This window comes from Oenanthe melanoleuca, chromosome 21 (assembly GCF_029582105.1).
Source record: "Oenanthe melanoleuca isolate GR-GAL-2019-014 chromosome 21, OMel1.0, whole genome shotgun sequence".
NCBI classification, from domain to species: Eukaryota; Metazoa; Chordata; class Aves; order Passeriformes; family Muscicapidae; genus Oenanthe; species Oenanthe melanoleuca.
The window spans coordinates 6,983,618-7,000,979 of NC_079354.1; the positions used below are offsets into that span (position 1 = coordinate 6,983,618).

Consider the following 17,362-nt stretch of genomic DNA (forward strand, 5'->3'; position numbering starts at 1 on the left):
AACAACCTTTAGAACCAGAAATTTATTGTAGCTTATAGACTTTCCAAACTGACCTGTTGCCAATATACACATCTGAAAAGTTATACCCACAGTGGCTACAAACTGCATCAGGACATTACAACCCCTCAGTATTACCATTAAGTCATGATCAGTTTTGGTCTAAAATACAGCAGCTACAGCAACAGTATATGGAAGGATAAGTCTTCTACACATTAACACAGGACAACTGTCAGACATAAGTTAAAAGTTTCCCAGTTTACTTAAAACTAGCAGTTAATTACCACTTAAGTAGTCAAAACCATTTTCCCATTTTAGAAATCTAAAATTTTACATAAAAAAAAAACCAAAACAACCCCAAAAAACAGTAAGCTGTGGTGTGGGTTCTTGCCCTGCTGCCAGGTCCATCTCTATTGTAAAGGCACTCACTCCTCAGTCAGGTTCCCATAACAAACCCTCTGGATCCTGGGAGGTGAGAGCAGGGCTGCTCTCAAATCCAGCAGCACAAACCCTGATTTTGGCTCAGCCCTGATTCTGGTCCCTCTCTGTGCCCCCCTGGCCCTGCCCTGCCCTGGCTCTGCACTCACCCTATGACTTCACTGTGCTCAGGAGGGAGTGCAGGCCCAGGCTCCTGGGACAGGCAGGACAAGTTACTCTAATCCACCTCCACAGAGACCAAGCAGAAATTCATTATTCACCACTTTGCATCAGACCAAATAAAGTTAAACCCTGCCTGACAGAACAACCAGCTCCCCCCCACCCCCATCTTTGTACCTTCCAGCTATTGCCCTCTGCAATTCCAAATTGGAACTGGGATCAGAACAACCCAAATCACATGAATTAACATGATTCCCAAGGTTTTCTGGTTGGATAATTTATGCTACAGGTTTTCACCAGCAGGAAAACACAATTACTAAGTGTAAACAAAGGCTTAAAACACCGACAATCTGAAGTACTGTACAAGGGGCTGCAGGGGAGGAGCAGGAGTGTTCAGTGGTATTAGCTACACCCCAAACCCTCCCACTCCCAAATTAGAAAAAATAAACAACAAAAAACCCCCAAATCCATATCCATGTAGACTGGTAGCCCAGGTAGCCAGGTCTCAGACTTCCCAGCTTGAACCAATCCCCTACACCCAAACCTGGCTGCAGAGTGCCCAGCCCTCTCTGGGCTCCCTCCTTGAAACACCAGCAGCTGTGGCCACAGCCCACAGATCTGCCCATCATCCATGTAGTGTTATCTCCCCAATAACTTAAAAGCCTTTATGGCAAGCCTTAACTGGAGGAAAAAAAACCCACAAACTCTAGTGCACAGGGGAGCTGAGCCTCTGCAGAGGCTCCTAAAGCCTTTACAGCTTGTCACAAGCTTGTCTGTTCCCTCTGCAAAAAAAAAAGGAGATGAAAGAAAAGGAAGGAGTTCGAGGAGAGCGAGGCATGAGCACACATGGCAGTCAAGGCCAAGACAGAGTTACTGAACATCTACACTAAGAACTGTGCCCGTGCTCCTGCTGCAGTAGGATGAGACTTGGAATAGTTCATGCTCCATGATTTTTCACTTTAGCATGTTTTAAACCCCAATCCCTGTTTTCACTACCACAAATGACATAATTACATAATTCCAATATATTTACAAAATATTAAAAAGTCTTGTTAATCTTCTAAATATTAACCTCATTCTGCCACTTTACACATGCACTAATTTGGGGAAAAAAATTAAAAGAAATCAACAGGCTGAAATGAGCAGCTTTACCCTTTGTCAACAAGCAATCTTTGCATCTTTTAGAAAAAGGAACAAAGCCAAATTTGTTTCACTGAGCAAAAAAAACAGTTCAGAAATTCATGTGCAATGGCTACAAAGCTGTAGAGTCACTTAGCTGAGATGACATGAAGAAAAAAGTGCAAGGTGGTTCCTCACAGAGCGTAAAAAAAATCCAGTCACTGAGGCATGGCTGAAGGAAGAGGTGCTAACTACCACCCTAAACATCAGGAACTAGCTGACAGAACACAAACACTTGTGTGGGGGGTCGATCTACTGGCCAGAATGAATTTTTTTGTTTTAAACACCATGAATCCTTGGTACCAATGGAGTGTTACAATGGAGTCTTCTAGAGCGGGAACATAGACAAAGGGAGCAGCTGGAATCAATAACTGAGGGTAGAGTCATCCCATTCCAGCTGCTGCTGTCTGTTAACATTCTGTTGGTCCTCCTCCTGCTCTCCCTCTTCCTCCTCACTGCTTTCAGACTCTGCACTGGTGATGTCATCTTCTTCTCCATCTTCACTTTCTTCTTCCTCCTCCTCCTCCTCCTCCTCTTCACTGCTGTGTTGATCCTCGTAAGTCTGTTCAGACAAAAATTAGCTGTCATTACCACACTGGCCAAAATTCTTTTTGTTCTTTATTCAAGGCACTATACTGAGGAAGAGCTATTGCAGATTCCTTGCTGGATTTGGAAGTTCAGCAGGAATTAGGTAGAAACCAGAGAAGACAAAGGAAGCAGAACTTTTATTTAAAAGAGTTCTGTGACACTGCTGTCAATCCTGGCACTCTACACCATGTGGCTCTGAAGTGTGATGCAGTACTGTAAATTCTACTGGAAAAGGACCTTACATTAGAACACAGAGCATGAAGGTCACACATCTTTCTTGCTCCCAATTTTCTAAAAATTCAGACATCAGCCACAGGAGAAGAAAACATAATAAACACAGATGTTTCGACAATAAATTTCTGCAAGTTTAGACAAAAGCAGGCTGTGTTTAAGGCACTGTGCACATGATTGACGCTAGAGCTGGACACTGGCCTGTAAAATCCCATTCCCTATTATGAAACTCCAACCCCTACAAGATCTCAAACAGCTGCTCTTGGCATTTGGCACATTGGTGTTGAATTGCCAGTTAAAGTCTCTCTCTGGCCTGTGCTCAGGGTTCTGCTCTCCTCCTCTGCCCACGGCCAACCACCCCCAGTGCAGCTGGCAAAGGGAGCAGCAGCCCAGGGCTGGGTTACCTCCATGGGGTTGACAGTAATGGTCAAGGCAGAGTCGTCCCAGTCCATCTCGCTCTCCTTGCCCGTGTCCTGGTCCCTGATGCTTCTCTGGTGCGCGGCGCGGATGCGGAACACGCCCAGGATGATCATGAACACCAGGAAGCTGACACACACCACGATCACCACCGTGGCTGTGCTGGGGACAACTGCACCACAAAACACAACACTGCAGCTCTTACTGTGCTAACAACAGCTCCCCAGCACCTGCCAGGGGAAATGCCTTTACGCAGGTATCTCATGTATTACTGTATTTCAGATATTTCACACTAAGGCAGTTTGTCTACAGCCACTAAAAAACTCAGCAGGAATGTAACAATGAGACCTTGGTTCCTTAAATACAATTACATCAATCTGAAGGACTGAAAATACAAGGAAAGCACATTCCACCATACACAGACTCCTCTCTAAACTGCCTATTTTTCTTCCTCTCACATCCTACACCTATGCCAAATTAATGTAATTAAAACAGAAAGGGCAGATACCATGACTCAAAGGAATAGCACTGCAATTCTTTCCTCCTGCCATTCAGAAGAAATTCTGACCCAGTTCCTCACTTTCTGGAGGTCTTGCAGTCTCCTCCCCTTTTCCAACACATACACACCAACAGAAAGTTCTTCTGCTGGCAGGAAAGGGAATTTCACTGGGTTCTGAAAACTCACTATTCCCTGCCTGGGCAGCAGCAGAACAGTACTGAGCAGCTGCCTGGATTATTAGTCCAACACACTGGTTTAAACTCTGGGAAAAGAACTCTGCAACACCACAACAAAACAGCTCAATGGCTGAGAATGCTGACCTGAAAAGGGATGAGGGTTTGCCAAGTTGTGACCAGAGAGATCAACAAAGGAATGATGCACTGGGTGGATGAATTGTGGCTGGGCAGCAATGTGATTGGCATGTTCCACTGGGCTGGCTGTGTGGATAACATTCACCTAGAGACAAACAGAGAGTGTTAAACTCCAGAAGCCCAACAGTTTTAATTCTGAAGAGACAAAATTAAAGAAAAAAAAAAATTAAAATCTTAGTGGTGCCTTTAATGCTGTACTTCCATTTATCTATTTGATGTAACCATACTAAATAATAACTAACATGTGTACCCTGCTGCAGAGGAAATGCAATTTTAGCCTCTCTGTGCTTTAACATAATTCCTTAGTATCAGAAATTTACACATCAACAGTGAGCAGCACATCCATCTGTGGCATCCCAGAAGTGACACACAAAGGCCACTCAGCTCTTTGCTAGCACCACTCTCACTCCATTTGCTAAATTAATAATCTGTGTTTTCAATGCAACCTTTGAACCTTCACACCTCTAGCAGCCACACTATTTCTTCTACAAAAAACAATTTTATCTGAAGCTGTAATACAGGACTAAATCTACATTTATATACAGAACATTGCCTGAAATGCTGACATTTCCTGATGTACATTTAAAATCCAAATCAATGACTGATCAATTGATCATGCTCCTGAGCCCCAGCCCAGGGGCAGCCCAGCCCAGTCACCCACCTCCACCCTGAACTCGTTGCTGACGTAGCGCCCGTTGAGCTCAGAGCACAGCAGTTTGAATTTCCTGTCGAACAGCGACGCCGTGCGCCAGTTCCTGTAGCGGATCAGGTGCAGAACCTCCTCGTAGTTGGCCATGGTGTCCACCCCTGTGGGACACACACAGCTCAGAGGCTGCTCTGCCAAGGCCTGGCACAGCTGCACACACTGCAGAAATACTGCTCCAGTCCTTTACCCAAGTGCTCTTGGCCAATGGATTTTCAAGGAGCACAAAAATGGTAACGCCACTGACACACACGTGTGGCTCCTTTGAAATCCTGTGGATTGGTTTTGTGAGAAAATCCTAAACCCAGTGAGTCTCTGAAGGGATTCTGTGAGCTTTTCTATGGAATATTTAAACTAACAGAGAAGAATGATGCATGCTCCTAGGCACTGGACTATCTGGAAGGAACAAGCCTTTTCTGGGGCAAAGCCTAACTGCAGGTCCAGAGGTGAGCTGCTATTTGGAACACAGAGACAAACAGAAGAAAAATTCTAGAATGTTGTGTTTTCTAGAATCAGCTTTCTACAGAATTGGAATTCTAAAGATAGTCCAAGCCTGAAATTTATAAAAAAAATGAAGTATTTCGAGTAAGGTGTTACAAACCACCTCTCTAGAATTGCTCCCTTTGTCAGTCCCTCCCAAGAGTAGCAGCAGGAACCCCCACCTGTAATTATCATGCCCAGGTTGGAACTGCTCATCTCAATGCCCTTCTGCTGCAATCGTGTCATGTCAATCTCCAGGCTCTCCTGTTCCTGATTTAGCTCCTCTCCCAGCACTGTCACCTCACACATATCCAGGTTGTGCATGATCTCTTCAGATACCAAAGACTCTTGGACTAAAAAGCAGAGAAAAAGCCAAAGATTTAAGCATAAACACCAGAACAAATATTAAAATCTAGGCCTGAGGAGAATAAGCATCCACGAAATAATTATTTTAAAAGTAAAATACAAAATACAAACAAGGGATATTTACATAAGGATAATGGCCTGGACTTATTATCATTTCCAGGTAAGTTTTTGTTAACCCAGACCAGAGGATCTACAGCATTTTTTCCCTCACTGGATTCTGTACAAGAAAGGAAATCCACGCCTCCTCGCAGGAGCCTGAGCGAGGTGAGGTGGCAGCAGTTACCTGTGGGATCCTCATCCCCATCCCCCTCTGGTTCCACCTCCCGGGTGATGGTGCTGATGATGCGCAGCTCCGGGAACAGGGACACGCCCTCCGAGCTCTCGAACTCGGAGGCAGAGCGGGCAAAGTGGTTTATGCCACTGAGGCTGATTTTTGGTTCCTCTGGCTGCAGGACCATGACATAGCCCTCCACAGAGGGAATGGACACACAGGGCTCTTCGTTGAAACACCTGAGAGACAGAAGTAGCTTTGCAGTCAAGGTGATTATTTCAGAGGGAAGCACACAGTAATTGCTTTATAAATTTTTGAAAAGCTTGTCTCCGACCCAAGAGTCTTAGATAAATTCATCAGCTGCTCTGGAAAGTATGAAACAGCCACCGAGGGAGCAATCTTACAACTAATTTTACTTACAGTTACCATTTGGCCTTATTTCCACGTTTTGACTCAGAGCCACAGATAACCCTCCTAACGAAGCTGTGGCACTGCAGACACCCCCAGCACTCTGGCAGTCATTTCCTCCCCATCTTACGCACTCCTTACTCCATTCCCAGGCAGAAAGTAGAGTGCTGGTGTGGAAAACATTTGCTGTATTGAAATGTGTGATGGTCACATAGCCCAGGACTCCTTTGTTTCTCCCAAGGGATATCCACGAAGAGCAGGCTGCAGCCCCAGAGCACAGGGATGCTCCAGCTCAGCAGGACTCACCTGACAGTGCTGGAGACCTTCAGCCTGCGGATGCCAGGCGTGGGGAACTGGCGGGAGTTCAGGTAGGAGATGTGCTGCATGGCCCTGTCAACCCTGGCTATGTCATCCCCCTCTATGCTCAGCACCGACTGGCTCGGGTTCATGTGCATCTGCAACAAGGGAAGAAAACCGTAAGAGAGCACCCAGCCCAGTGACTCGATGTGGCAGCTCAGACTGGAGCTCAGCACTGCTAAATGCAGGATAATTACAGCCATATTCAAAGCAGCAGGCTCATTATTTCCCAGCCTTGTGGCACACAGTCTAAACTCCCCACTCACTCCCTTATCCCAGTGGAATGTATTTGGTGTTTCATTCTTTAAGAAAAAACCCAAGCACATATCATAGTTCTGGTACTAGTAAGACAGAAGAGAGACAACTAACATAAAGGAGAGATTCTCTGTTTACACAACCTTGAAACTGAAAAAGCCACATAATCTCATTTTATGAAGCTGCTTGTTACATATCTCTTATTAGACAAACTGCACAGCTGGTAAAACAGAGGCTTACAAATATGGAGTTTCTCTTCAAGACTTAAAAGACAGCAAAGTAACTTTCATGCCTAAGATTTTATCCAAGAAAAATTTCCTAGTTTTATAATATTAATAATAATATTTATAATACTATGCAAAATTCTACAAGAGATGAGCTTGTTATATTTGGGACACCTCGTTAATTGTGCCAGTAAAACTTGTAACTCTTATCAGGGAAGGAATATACGTGTTTCCCTTTGTTTATATGCAAATTTACCTTCACACCTTTGCCAACACCATCAGGCATCTGCAAATCCAGCCCCTCCTTGCAGGTGTAGAGGCAATCAATGACCTTCTTGTTCTCCAGTTTTCCAGAACGAATCATCAGCCCTGCCAGATTGCCTCGGAAAAACTGAGCCATGTGCAGTTCACCACCTTCAAAAAACGAGGGAGGAAAAATCTTTACTGTTTTGATCCTTTCTGCCTTTTTTTTTGTAGAACAACGAGTATGCCAGCTGGTCCACACAGTATCATACACATGCAGGTTAGTTTTCATCCGTTCTGGGTGTTAACCTTGTGATTATGGGCAGGCATAAAGAGAGAATTACCCAGTTCACCATGCATGTGGCCCTCAGACAGCTGTGGCCACCTTGAACTGACTGCTCCACAACAAGCATTTCAAAAGAAGCCCCATATAGCGAGGTGGTGTCCAGAAATCAAACACAGATTTGATGGGATGAGCCATGAAAGCTGAATCTTCCTGCTGAGGTAACACCTCCTTCTCCTCAGGATACAGGACAGCATCCCTGCAGAGGTGAGGGATCTCCACTAAACCAGCACTACAGCTCCTTCCTACTCCAAGGGTAGGAGGGAACTTTGTATTCTGAGACAGGGGTCCAAGAGTTACCTGCCCCCTCTAAATGTGCCATCTTCTCTCTACAGATTCAAGTGAGCACTTCAAACCCAGGTAACTCATTTTTGGATATCTGAGTTCAGTCTGATAAGGGCAACCTAACAAGCCCTTGATTCCTGAAGATGATATCCCAATGATCACCTAGTTATTCTTGCTAAATCCTGGGGCCATAAAACACCACCTGGAAATGTGCATTTTGAGCCCATTATTTACTAAGCAACCTGATTTTAGAAAGGTATCTAAGCTTGTTTTAAAAGTTCTAAGTGAAAGAAGATCCTTGGTACAACTCAAATATTCAGCGGTGAAATGTCCTGTTACAAGTTACACAATTTTCATACAGCTTCAGATTTTGGACACCCTGGATTCTGCTCCCTCCTTGCCAAATTAAAATGTGAGGCACAGGTAGAAACCTCTTGCCAGTTAAATCCATACTATTCCAGCAATTCTTAAAACTTTACAGGAAGAGTACATATCTTGAATTCACTTAAAAAAATATACACTCATTTTTGAAGTATCTCAACTCAAGAAAAAACCAACTGAACCATCACTAAAATTTGTTATGAGGAAATAACCCTGTAGCCAACGTGAAATAGCTGGTGGCCAAAGGTTTTTTGCCTATTCACTGTAATTAGAATTTTATATAAGTATCTGACCAAGTGAGTATCCCCTATAAACTACAGGTCTGTTTTTACAAGTAGTCTTATCTAAATATGAAATCAGTCTTGTTCTGAGAGAGAAGCAAAGGCACCTGAGTTCCAGAGATCCTTCCCAATGCACTGAATCAATTCTATAATAAAGACACATACCTACATACATAAATAGATACATTTATACAGAACAATGTGTGTTTATGCTTTAACAAAACTGGATGAAAGAAATTACAGCTGATATTTTACATCAGCAACTTTTTTTCACCACTTCACTGCAATCACAAATGTTGCAGATATGTACATGGAGGTACATTTGGATGCAACCAAAAAAATACCCAAAACAAAAACAAAAACAAACAAACAAACAAAAAAAACAAAAAAAACCAACCAAACAAACAAAAAAAAACCCACCAAAAAAAAAAAAAAAAAAAAAAAAAAAAAAACCAAAAAAAACCCAAAAAAAACCACAAAAAAAAAAAAAAAAACAAGCAGAAGTCAGCTGATGATGCTCTGCAAATAGAAGCACAATGAAGACACAAGCCTAGGAGAGGATTATGTGAAGGTCAATGGCCCAAATGCAATGCCTGCATTTCATGCTGTGTGTGAGATGAAGCAATGTCTTGGCTTAAAAATGAAATAAAACAGTAGGGAAAAAACTCCAGCAACCTGCAGAGGTGTCGGGCACAGTTTCATTGTCATTTTCATTTCCTGTATATTCTGCAGAAAAGCAAGACAAAGAATAGGACAATAGGGAAAGGACCAAGTAGTTACAATTTGGCAAACTCTCTAATCCCAGAAAGCACAAAGCAGAACATCCCCCAAAATTTGCTTATATGGACCCCAGCTCCTCAAGGATTCCGAGTTCTTGGAAACACAGAGAGCTGCAGTGCAGGGAAGACACATCAGTGTGTTGTCACAAGAACAGTCCTGGCACCACAGAGCCCCACACACAAGGAGCAGTGACAGCAGCAAAGCTGCAGAACACCTGAGCCAAGGAAGGAAACCTCACAGAAACCACCTTTAGTGAGACAACACAAGTCTAACAACTGGCTCATCTTGAGGGGAAATTAAGGTGAGATCCAGACTAATATAGCAAATCATCAAAAGATACTGAAAGCTGATCAACACAGATTTCTTAATCAATAATAGAATCACACGTTTTAAGCAGTCAATTTATCAAATGGAAGCACCAGATGAAAAATGGCTTTTAAATTTTTAAAAGGAATGTTAAAAGAATTTCTTCAAAAGGATAAAATCTCTTTCTCCTTGGAGAGGAGCTGTATATATACCTTAGAGCAGCCTTAATAGAGCAAACAATAAAGCAGATGTCTATTTTTATAAGCACAAATGGTAAAACACCCAGGAGACAGCACTGCTGTGCTGCTCTGCAGAGCTGTCTGCTGGACAGGCTTCCATTGATGCTTACAAGATGCTTCTCAACCTACTTGAAATGAATTGCTCTGCCTGGTAATCTCAAGTACATGAGCTACTGTTCCAACTATTATTAAAAAGCTCTCGGTATTCCCATGGCCACCGCAAAAATCAGATTGATGGAACACAGGCTGGTGAGCAGCCTTGTATTTCATACACCTGTGGCCAACGAGAAAACAAACAAGCACTTACGGAAAAAATGACTCAGAGGAAATATCTGATACCAGCTTGGAGCAAAACCCATCTGCAAGAGGCAAAACAAGTTCCACTTCATGCACTAAAATGATCTGCTGGGTACTTCTAGATAACCACAAAGATTTCATTTTAGGAAGGTAACTAGAAGTATTAACAACTGTAAATAGTTACCTTGCCAACATGCTCCTACCACCAGCTGTGTTTCTATCTTGGAAGGGTGCAGTGGGTAATCCTCAGTGACTGGGAAAGGATCATAGGAAACACCATCCACGTAAAGAGACACTGCAGGAAATTCAACGTTCACGACATAGTGGTGCCACTCTTTGTCACACACCTGAGTGGAGAGAGTTTTAAAAATTCTACTGGCATGTTTTTTTTCCCATTACAGTTCAGTAATGGTGCCATGTTTTACATAAACATACATGGAGATGCACCAACGACCTACAATACAAGTCTGTACAGACACAGTTGATCTTTCACACACATGGCACACATCTGAAAAGCAAACTGATTGCCAAACATTAATAAGTTTCTTTATTCTGTTGCCAGTACAGGAAGCTGCATATACTTCCTCTCCTTTAATTTTTATATTAAATAACAGCATACCTCAATCTAAAAATACGTTATCTACATGCATGCACATCCTGAAATACTGTTATAAGACAACTTTACTTGACAAAGGACAGGTATTTGCTGAGAGCAAAATGTTAAAAAAACATGACTATTTATCACAGATTCAGGGGGATGAGAAAATGTTATATACTCAGAAATACCTGAAATAAATACCTCCTGTTCTCTCATGCACTCCACGTTGGAGTGCACTTAGTGAAGACAACTGATCTCACAGCTCTAAAACCAATGCTGTACTTTCTACTCCATATTCAAGATGCAAAGGTAAAGCTGCAGCTGCTTCTTGATCACAAGTGAAACAAGCACTGCTGGGTTCTACAGAACAGGCCACCAGGGTTTGGAGTGGCACAAAATGTTTCTTACTAAGTGAAACAAGCACTGTTGGTTCTACAGAACAGGCCACCAGGGTTTGGAGTGGCACAAAATGTTTCTTACTAAGTGAAACAAGCACTGCTGGTTCTACAGAACAGGCCACCAGGGTTTGGAGTGGCACAAAATGTTTCTTACTAAGTGAAACAAGCACTGCTGGTTCTACAGAAGCGGCCACCAGGGTTTGGAGTGGTACGAAGTGTTTCTCACTAAGGACAGCCCCAGGGCCCTCCCTGTAGGTGGTTTCCCTCCAGCAGGGCAGGCAGCAGCCCCAAGCTCACCTGGCTGAGTTTCCAGTGGAACTCTGCGGGCTGGAAGCTCTTGCCCTGCGCGGGCTCCTGGCGCAGCAGGAACACCAGGCGGCAGTTGTGCACGTACAGGCTGTAGTGGTGCCGATTCATCTCTGCATTTGGATGGACAGTGTTATTTGTGCAAACCTCACCAACAGAGCTCACCTGCTCTGCACTTCCACACTTCAATATCCAGGCAGTGATCCATGCAGAAGTACATCAGGCACAGTAAGAGGAATGTAAAATATCTGTACAAGTAGTGAGGACACACACTCTTGAGGAACCCATGAGGCTCAGGACAGACAGACATGTCTCTACCTAAACCCAACCTAAACCAAGGACCAGCACTGAAGAGCCAGAGATAAACCTGTTAGAAGACGAAAAAAAGAGCTCTATTTGCAAAGAGAAGAGCTTTTTTTGTTACAAATGCCAATTATGGAAACAGGGTTATCACATTTTCTTCTTATTGGTGGCATTTTCCAAATTATTGTTTCTGTGTCATAAGCAGAGAGTAAAATTATGCAAAGAATAAAAAACAACAAAAAACTTCATCTCTGGAGAAATTATATCCTAAGGAAAAAAAAGATACAGCAGCAAATGCTGTCACTAGACCTGATATGTGTTGCAATGTTTTTAGGCAACACCAAGAACAAGGCTATCTTTGGAGATGCAAACTCGAGGCTGCAGTGCCAGAATAAGTGATCTACCACAGCAAAAGAAGTGCATGATGTAAACTGAAATAGAATTAGAAAAAAGTCTGCCCAATCTGAAGCTACATAATCTAAGGCTGAGCCTAAACATATGCATAACAGTGATTTTTAAAGTCAACTTCATTTCAGTTCCAAGAAAACCTTAAGGTAGAGAAAACACTGTCACATATGCTGCCAGAGCACATAAAAACCCGACCAACCAAAAGGACTGTTTATAATTGAAGTATTGACAAACCTGTCTTGTCTGAATTGCACAGAATTGTCTCTTTCTCTTTGGTTCCAGGCCCGTGCCTCATCCACACTGAGATCATGAAGGGCTCTTTCAGACTGACTGTGACAAGCCCATCTGGAACCTTCACAGCCTGGGTGCCGTTGAACTCGAAGACCTGGTCGCTGTCGTGGCCGTTGTCCGTGGGCAGCCCCACAGTCCAGTTAGCAGCACTGCTGGGAGGGGGCAGCAGCTCAGCCGTGCCAGAGGCAGCACCTGCACACAAATGAAAACACACATTTGAAAGATCAACACTGCTTTCAAATTCAACTGTTTATCTCAGCACCCATTGTCAGGATTATGTACTACCATCACCCATCAAGCAATTCTCCTTTTAAATAATGTGGCACTAATTACAGGCATCTAATACCGTGGGGTAACTTACACAAATTTGACTTCTGAGTAGACAACTAATCTCATAATAAGCAAAACAGTTTCAATCTCCACGCTGTAGAATCTCATTATGCCTCCATCTCAGGAAGCCTTTCATTAATGCCATTTGTCCCTCAGCCCCATAGCACAAAGCCTTTCTCTAGTCACTGTATTAGCTGTGAGAGCAGGAGTGACCCAGCTGAAGTGAGAGCACAGCCACCCCTCCCTGCTCACTGCCTGCTCCCAGCACAGCGAGCAGCAGGTACTCCAACGTCACACTGACCTCAATCAGGAAACAGCTCAGGAATTGTCTGGCTCTCTGGGGTTACCAGCTATTCAGACTTTCAATTACTTTCGACTGAGATTGAAGAATAAATCGTGAGTGATAATTTATCCTGTAATCTCAATTCTTCCATATGGCTACAAAGGACTCACTGATTTTTTTACAAGACCTTTAACTGCAGCATAAGTGGATGCCAAGGGCCTTTACTCCTAGGGCAAGCACGGTACAAATTTAACTGATCCAAGTTAACTGGTTTTGTTCCAAACCATTCTTTCTTGGTTTTCTCTTGTCTTTCATCATGTATTTCTCAGATTGCTGCCATTACATCCACCATGCTCAGAAAAACAGAGAGGCTTTAATGGCTTTACCCTTCCACACAAATTCTTTCAGCTCTTGAACATGAATCTCATGCAAGGGACATTATTAGTCTACGTAAGACAGCAGAGAGGCAGAAGAAAGAGATTCTTTACCACATTTGAGAATTATTGTGGAAGTCACCGTCAGGCAATTTCATGCCTTTTGCTGCCAGTGAGGAAATGAAGGAAACTATGTGCAAATGAAGACCAGATCTAAATCGTTGATTTCTGGTGTAACATAAAATTCAAAGTAATACTAGTAAGGAAGAGAGATCACTTTAATTTTAACAACAGCCTTCTTACCACAGAGCCTATGGATGGATTTCTCAGAGTAGGTGTCTCTATCACAGCCTTTTCCAATATGGTTGGTTTCTAGTTCCACTGTTGCTTCAACTGAGGTTATTGGTTCATCACATGTCTCCAAATGCATCCCAGGGAACAGAGCCAAAGAACCAGTGCCAGGCTCATATTCTATTCTTTTGCTCCAACCTGAACATTTATCCAAAGAAACAATATTAAATATCTCTCATGTTTAACTGAAGGCATCAGCAAATGCTAAAAGCGAAGAGGAAAGAGAGCAAACTAACCTTGCCAGCCAGGCTTGCACGTAGGCTTAATGCTTATTTTAACCAACACATCCTCAGCAGCTCTCTTCTTCCCACAGTCATAGGCTGTGACTGTCAGTTTATACTGGTGTTCTTTACCATAGCTTAACTTTTCTGTGTTTTTTATATAACCTGGCACGGAAAAAAGGCAATCGTCAGACATCAATACAATTCTTCAGGGTCACTGCTGCACAAAATGCATCCAGGTACCACCTATGTCCTTCACACAGACTTGAATGAAGTCTGCAAGTGAATTACCCTGCAGGGTTTGACCTCCCAGGCCAGGCTTCAGGCCCAGAGCCTGCTGAGCAGGGTGACTGCTGTTCTTTGGTGCCAGCCCCAGCCCCAGCCCCTCTCACCGTCCTTGTCGATGGCAAAGGGCACATCTGGAGTGAGGATCTCATAGCTGCAGATCTGGCTGAACTGGGGGGAGCAGTCTGCATCCACAGCCTCCACCTTGAGGATGCTGTCGTACCTCTTGCCCTCGATGACCGTGGCCTTGTAGGACTTGTCCTTGAACACAGGTGCGTACTCGTTCACGTCGTTCACCTGGATGTGGACTGTGGCCCTGCAGGGACACACACAGGGCTCCCAGGGCTGCACTGGGCTCCAGCAGCTCCCCTGTGCCCCCAAAGCCATGCCAGACTTCCCACCTGACAGCTCTGAACCTCCACTGCTCCTGTGCCACGTGTTCCAAATAAAACTCAAACCCTTAGTTATAGTTATAGAATTGGAAAGTTTTGTTTGTCACCAAGCTGACCCCTGCTACTCTATTCCTCATCTTGTTTATGCTCCTCTCTTTGCTTTACACAACTGTTCATATCCCACATGCTCTGCAGATGTTTACACCAGAGTGTCAAACAGTTATTCTCAAGTGGTTTTTCTAGAGACTATTTTATATTGCGGCTTTTCCCCAGATAAAGACAAGCTAAAGACTGCTTTGTTCTCACTCTTTAATTCAGGCTCCATGCTATTGATCTTGGGTTCTCTGGTGGGAATGTCTGGAGGTGATAGAAACATGAAGGCTTTGGCATTTTGTTAAGCTTGATATAGACTGACTTCTTGAACCAGTTTTTTGGATTTACACACTGAATTCCAAAACAGTGTCCAGGCCTAGTATCCCATGCTAACTCCACCAACTCAAGACAAATTTTGAGTGTATCAGGAGTTTCCCTGCTTCTATCCCCACCTGGTTTTCTAATGTAAATTCAGACATATCAAGAGGTAAAGCAGTACCACCTAAAATACAAATAAAGGGATGTCCAAGCAGTTCATGTCCATTTGGCTGCTCTTTTAATTACTATTACTGCCCTGCTTGAGCAAGGAGCTTGGATCAGATTCCCAGTGTGATCCCATGGAAACTTTCCAGCATGAACACTTGGTTCACATTTACTCTCAATACACACCACACACCACCACAGGCAGGAGACCCTTCGGAGCCAGACTTCCCCTCAGCCCACCCCAGGCTGACTCACTTGTGGGATTTTTTGGCATTTGCTCCATCTGGTCCCTTGCCACAGTCATAAGCCTGGATGGTGAAGGTGTAATCCTTCTGCAGCTCACAGTCCAGCTTCTCCTTCGAGCGGATAATTCCCTCACCAGTGGATTTATCCACCACCACTGCTTCAAAGGGAACATTCTGCCCGTGGATTTTAAATCCACAGATCTCACCTACAGAGTTAAAGTAAAGACAGGTTAGTACTGGTCAACATGCTGATACATGTTTAAAATAAATGACCAAATATTTTGCAGCCAGGGGTTTGTGAGGGTCTGTGGACAAAGCAAGAGCACTGTGCTTTAAAATGGGTGAATTCTGGGAACTCTAGTAAAAAGAAGCAAACGTCTGCCTTCCAAGCAACTTGTTTATTTTGCATCCATTCATGCAGGAGTACAAAAGAGAAAAAGAGAAATGTAGACAGGCATTTCACAGGAGTACTTGAGACAGCTCTAGGGCAAGAGTAGATCGTATGTGAGCATACAGCCATGGCCACTGGTAATATCTTCTATGCCAAGCTACTGGCAATAGCTGGGCAGCTGGTTTACTTTGACCAGAGCAAGAGGTTAAAATGCACAGTTACAAGTCAAGGGATGAAAAGGCTTTGAGTACAGGTTCAGCACCAGAATTACAGAAATTCTGCCAACAAATCAAAGGACAAAGTCTTCCTGTGCAATGTACCTGGCTAAAATCAGGGAATCAAAATAAACTACTGAATGAGAAAGGTAGAAATACCAACTTCTCAGGCATCCATTTCAACAGCTATCTATAACACGGGCCAAATGTTAGTCAGGGAATGTCTCAGGGAACCATTCAGAAAGCTTTCCTTCTATTCAAACTCTTCACTTGCAAACTTGGAAGAGAAGTCCCCAGCACATCATTTTTAAACACACCTAAGCCCAAGGCTGCACTCCAAGACTGGCTGGCACAGCTAGGTAAGCCCAGCACACAACAAAAGCTACTCAATAAACTGTCTGACCACCTACACTGTGTTTTTACCTCTGTAACTTGTTATGTTCTGATGGGGATTTTCTTATTCCAACAAACCCCACTATTTTGCTATTGCAGTTGCAGTGGTTTTAGTATCAACAACACACTCCTCATGAAAACATGTCCAGAGGTATTTAAAAAAAGGAGTTGATTCATATTTTAAACCACTGAAGCCAGTGCTGAAGGGCGTGCACTGCAGGAAGGTGCTGCAATGCTTCAGCACTTCACCATTACTGCACAAAGCATGTGGCAAACTTCAGCTGCCCTAAGGAACCGATCTACAAGTGAAAATATCAGAAAATGCTGATTTTCCCCAAACAACTCCTTCAGTGTCCACACAATGTACAATAACCCCAAATGGTTCAAATGGATGTCTGATTTATAGATATTTCTAACCAAGGGTTTGGTTACATAACATTTTTTATCAATATATTTTAAAATAGAAAACAACTGGGAGAATAAATGGGACAAAAGAGCATGACAGGATCTTCTGTTTCAGTGCTGATTCCCCATTTCATAACCAAAGTTAGTAGGTTAATATTCATAAAAGGGATAGAAAGAACCCTTTATCACCTTCTTTGGTGACTGTCACCTCAAAACTCTCTAAAGGGAAAAAAGACAAACCCAAGTCAGTAACAGGAAAGGCTGAATGGGAGTAAATAAGGAAAAGGCAAAGATGCACACATTACACAGAAAAGCTTTGGAAAAACTGCATTTTAAAATTCCAGTGGTGATTTGATGTAACTATTACAATTTTAGAGTCTTAGTTATGTTAAATATGATTTAATCTTTTAACTCCAGGTTTTCATTTGCATAATTTTGAAATATTTCATACGATCAAGGCTTTGTTTTCCCCTTTTCTTTTTTTAATAATACCAACTGC

At 43.1% G+C, this 17,362-nt stretch overlaps 1 protein-coding gene across 4 annotated transcripts in view; it reads right to left on the bottom strand.

The window, feature by feature from the left end:
* Nucleotides 1-3: 3 nt before the first annotated feature.
* Nucleotides 4-17,362, bottom strand: part of CLSTN1 (calsyntenin 1) — a 28,855-nt gene continuing 11,496 nt past the window's right edge. Inside the window, exons 3-19 of one of the 4 annotated variants that reach the window (XM_056507952.1) lie at nucleotides 17,053-17,082; nucleotides 15,470-15,665; nucleotides 14,354-14,562; nucleotides 13,977-14,126; nucleotides 13,693-13,878; nucleotides 12,346-12,594; nucleotides 11,392-11,513; nucleotides 10,283-10,445; nucleotides 9,152-9,202; nucleotides 7,200-7,357; nucleotides 6,414-6,562; nucleotides 5,712-5,938; nucleotides 5,245-5,415; nucleotides 4,541-4,686; nucleotides 3,829-3,964; nucleotides 2,997-3,181; nucleotides 4-2,335 (exon numbers count right to left, since the gene is read on the bottom strand). In XM_056507952.1, the coding sequence (XP_056363927.1) occupies nucleotides 2,138-2,335; nucleotides 2,997-3,181; nucleotides 3,829-3,964; nucleotides 4,541-4,686; nucleotides 5,245-5,415; nucleotides 5,712-5,938; nucleotides 6,414-6,562; nucleotides 7,200-7,357; nucleotides 9,152-9,202; nucleotides 10,283-10,445; nucleotides 11,392-11,513; nucleotides 12,346-12,594; nucleotides 13,693-13,878; nucleotides 13,977-14,126; nucleotides 14,354-14,562; nucleotides 15,470-15,665; nucleotides 17,053-17,082 (2,726 nt within the window). In that variant the 3' untranslated portion in view covers nucleotides 4-2,137. The remainder of the gene's footprint in view (nucleotides 2,336-2,996; nucleotides 3,182-3,828; nucleotides 3,965-4,540; nucleotides 4,687-5,244; nucleotides 5,416-5,711; nucleotides 5,939-6,413; nucleotides 6,563-7,199; nucleotides 7,358-9,151; nucleotides 9,203-10,282; nucleotides 10,446-11,391; nucleotides 11,514-12,345; nucleotides 12,595-13,692; nucleotides 13,879-13,976; nucleotides 14,127-14,353; nucleotides 14,563-15,469; nucleotides 15,666-17,052; nucleotides 17,083-17,362) is intronic. The other 3 variants (XM_056507953.1, XM_056507955.1, XM_056507956.1) reach the window with 3 other exon arrangements.